The sequence below is a fragment of the Dromiciops gliroides genome, chromosome 3, assembly GCF_019393635.1.
Source record: "Dromiciops gliroides isolate mDroGli1 chromosome 3, mDroGli1.pri, whole genome shotgun sequence".
Taxonomy (NCBI): Eukaryota; Metazoa; Chordata; class Mammalia; order Microbiotheria; family Microbiotheriidae; genus Dromiciops; species Dromiciops gliroides.
Window position 1 is genome coordinate 365,018,087 of NC_057863.1, and position 2,879 is coordinate 365,020,965.

Consider the following 2,879-nt stretch of genomic DNA (forward strand, 5'->3'; position numbering starts at 1 on the left):
CCAAAATCACAATGCTAGTTAGGTGATTGCTACTGGATTGGAACTTCCTGACTCTAAATTGAGTCCTCACCACCCTGAGTACATATTGATGATATTGATGATGTAGATAATCTATTGCACCAGAAATGTAGTTCTGGGCTTAAATCTTAGTTCTTATTTTAATTTTTTTTTTTACTTCCCAGAAATTTTCTATCCTTGTCCATTAACAGGTGAGGTTCCCAAACTTTAGCTAGGGTGGTTTGCTAACTCATTCTCACTGAACATCTTTAGGTAGAGTCAAAGTGACAGTATATTAGATAGCCATCCCTTTGGAGTATATGTTGGAATAGATGCCCACTGACAATACCTCCAACTTTCTAATTTTGTGATTCTGTGTTTCTCTTTAGAATCGCCAGTAACTATTTGTGTCACGCTCTTGTCTCCTTCCTCTGTTGCTGCCAGCATCATGGATACTGGCCGTGTGCAGCCCATCAAGCTGGCTTGGGTCGCCAAGGTTCTGGGCCGGACCGGTTCTCAGGGCCAGTGCACCCAGGTGCATGTGGAGTTCATGGATTATACGAGCCACTCCATCATCTGCAACGTGAAAGGCCCCGAGGGGGAGGTAGACGTGTTCACCCTACTTGAGTCTGAAGGAGTGGCCCAGAGGCTGCAGTGAAATTCACCGGTGGAGGCCCCTAGGCTGCTGCTTGTGGAAGGACTGCTAAGAGATATATAAAATAAAGAGTTTTGTCTAAAAAAACAAGCAAAAAAACCAAACAAAACTATTTGTGTCACCATAATTTTATTATTTTAAAATTACTGTACTCAAACAGAATTTTTTATGATGCCACTTTTTATTTTTAGAAACCTAAATTGGTTTGCTAATGCCAGCCCAAGAGTTCATTTCCTTGCTTTATATCCCTTAAAGGGCATATGTACTGATTTGTATTTTACACTTTTAGAAAGAGTTTCCGTGTTTACAAATAGATTAATTTTTGTATGATATATATTTGGCCACAGATTATGAGCTTCTTGAGGATAAGTACTATTTTCTATTTCTTTCATAATCAGAAATTAAGGAAGCCAGGGAAGTCAATAGGCAGATCTGAAGAAGTATTCAGGTATGGGGTACAGCCAGAGAAAATACCTGGAGTCAAGAGAAGGAGTTTCTTGTTCATGGAAGAGCAAGGAGGCCAGTGTCACCAGACTGGAGAGTACATGGTAGGCAGTAAGATGTAAGACAATTTGAAAGAAGATGGAATAGATCTAGGTTATAAAGGGCTTTAAATGCCAGATGCAGCATTTTGTATTTGCTCCTAGAGACAATAGTAAGCTACTGGAGTTTATTGATTAGGTGAGTGATACGGTCATACCATTAGGTAAATTACTTTGGTGACTGAAAGGAAGATGGATTGGAGTGAGAAGAGACTTCATGTAGAAAGATCTACCAAAAGGCTATTGCAATAATTGATGGATAAAGTGATGAAGATCTACACTAGAGTGGTGGCAGTCTGAGAGTAAAGAAAAGGGTATATTGGAGCAATATTGTAGAGGTGAAATCAGCAGGCCTTCTCAACAGATTGGGACTGGGAGGATCGTGTTGTTCTCTATAATAACAGGAAATATAGGAAGTGGGGAAGGTTTAGGGGGCAACTATGATGAGCTTGGTTTTAGACACATTTAGTATAAGCTTCCTGGACAACTGGACATGTAGTCTCAAAGGTAGCTAGAGATATGAGATTGCTGATCAGCAGAGAGGATGGAGCAAGATAGATAGATTTCAAAATCATTAGTATAGAGATGGTAATTAAACCATAGGATCTGATGAAATTTCCAAGTGAAATAGGGCAGAACAAAAAGAGAAGAGTCACCGGGAAGAACCCTAAGGGAGTCATATTGTTAAGAGGACATGATTTGGATGAGGATCCTGCAAAGTAGATAGTGTGAGAATCAGAACTCCTCCCTGAGGAGAAAGCATGTGATTTAGAGACCATGTGACTTTAGCCTCTGGAAGTTACATCTATAGAACCACCTGTGGGACTTGTCAATCAGAGCTACCAGTCTAATTAGCTTGGAGGTGTGTGTGTGTGTGTGTGTGTGTGTGTGTGTGTGTGTACAGCCCTGCTTCCTGTTTCACAGAAGGCTTCTGGGAGAAGCTGTTGAGGATCGACCTCTTTTTCATCCAGGAAACCAGCATGGTGGCAGATGGAGAACAGGGGGCAGGGGCCCTCTTAGTTGTTCCAACACCAGCATGGTGGTGAGAGATTTCCTGTGGGCTGCTAAGAAAGAAAATTACTTTCTTTCTCTCTGGCTATACTGAATTAGATCTGAGCTAGGATTTCCATGTTACTATAAAGAATCTGTCCTCAATCTTTCTCTCTTCACTAACTTATTTTATATATATTTAATAAATCCTTAAAAGCCTAAACTCTTAGGGGCAGCTAGGTGGCACAGTGGATAGAGCACTGGCCCTGGAGTCAGGAGTACCTGAGTTCAAATCCGGTCTCAGACACTTAACACTTACTAGCTGTGTGACCCTGGGCAAGTCACTTAACCCCAATTGCCTCACTAAAAAAAAAAAAAAAAAGCAAAAAAACCCTAAACTCTTGCTGAATTTATCAGTGATTTTAGCCAGCTTTCCCCCAAGACTGGGGCAGGGGGGGGCAGATTAGAACCCACAATTTAGATTTTAAACAACACATTTTGGCAACCATGAAGGGACCTGAACCCCTCAGTCTTCTGATCTTCTATGCCAAACAAGTTGGATAAGAAATTTTGTTTGTAAATTTCTATTTTCATTGATTTTATATGCCTGTCCCTTTCAATTTTCAATTGGGTTTGTTCTACCCACTAAGAACCAAAGTACCTCCTAAGAACCTGCTTTTCTCTAACTTTAGTCT

The 2,879-nt window shown here is 40.7% G+C and overlaps 1 protein-coding gene across 1 annotated transcript; it reads left to right on the plus strand.

Moving 5' to 3' along the window:
* Window positions 1-445: 445 nt before the first annotated feature.
* On the plus strand, window positions 446-655 carry LOC122751689 (40S ribosomal protein S28-like). Its single transcript, XM_043998830.1, has one exon. The coding sequence runs from the start codon at window positions 446-448 to the stop codon at window positions 653-655; it is 210 nt and encodes a 69-aa protein (XP_043854765.1).
* Window positions 656-2,879: the final 2,224 nt, after the last annotated feature.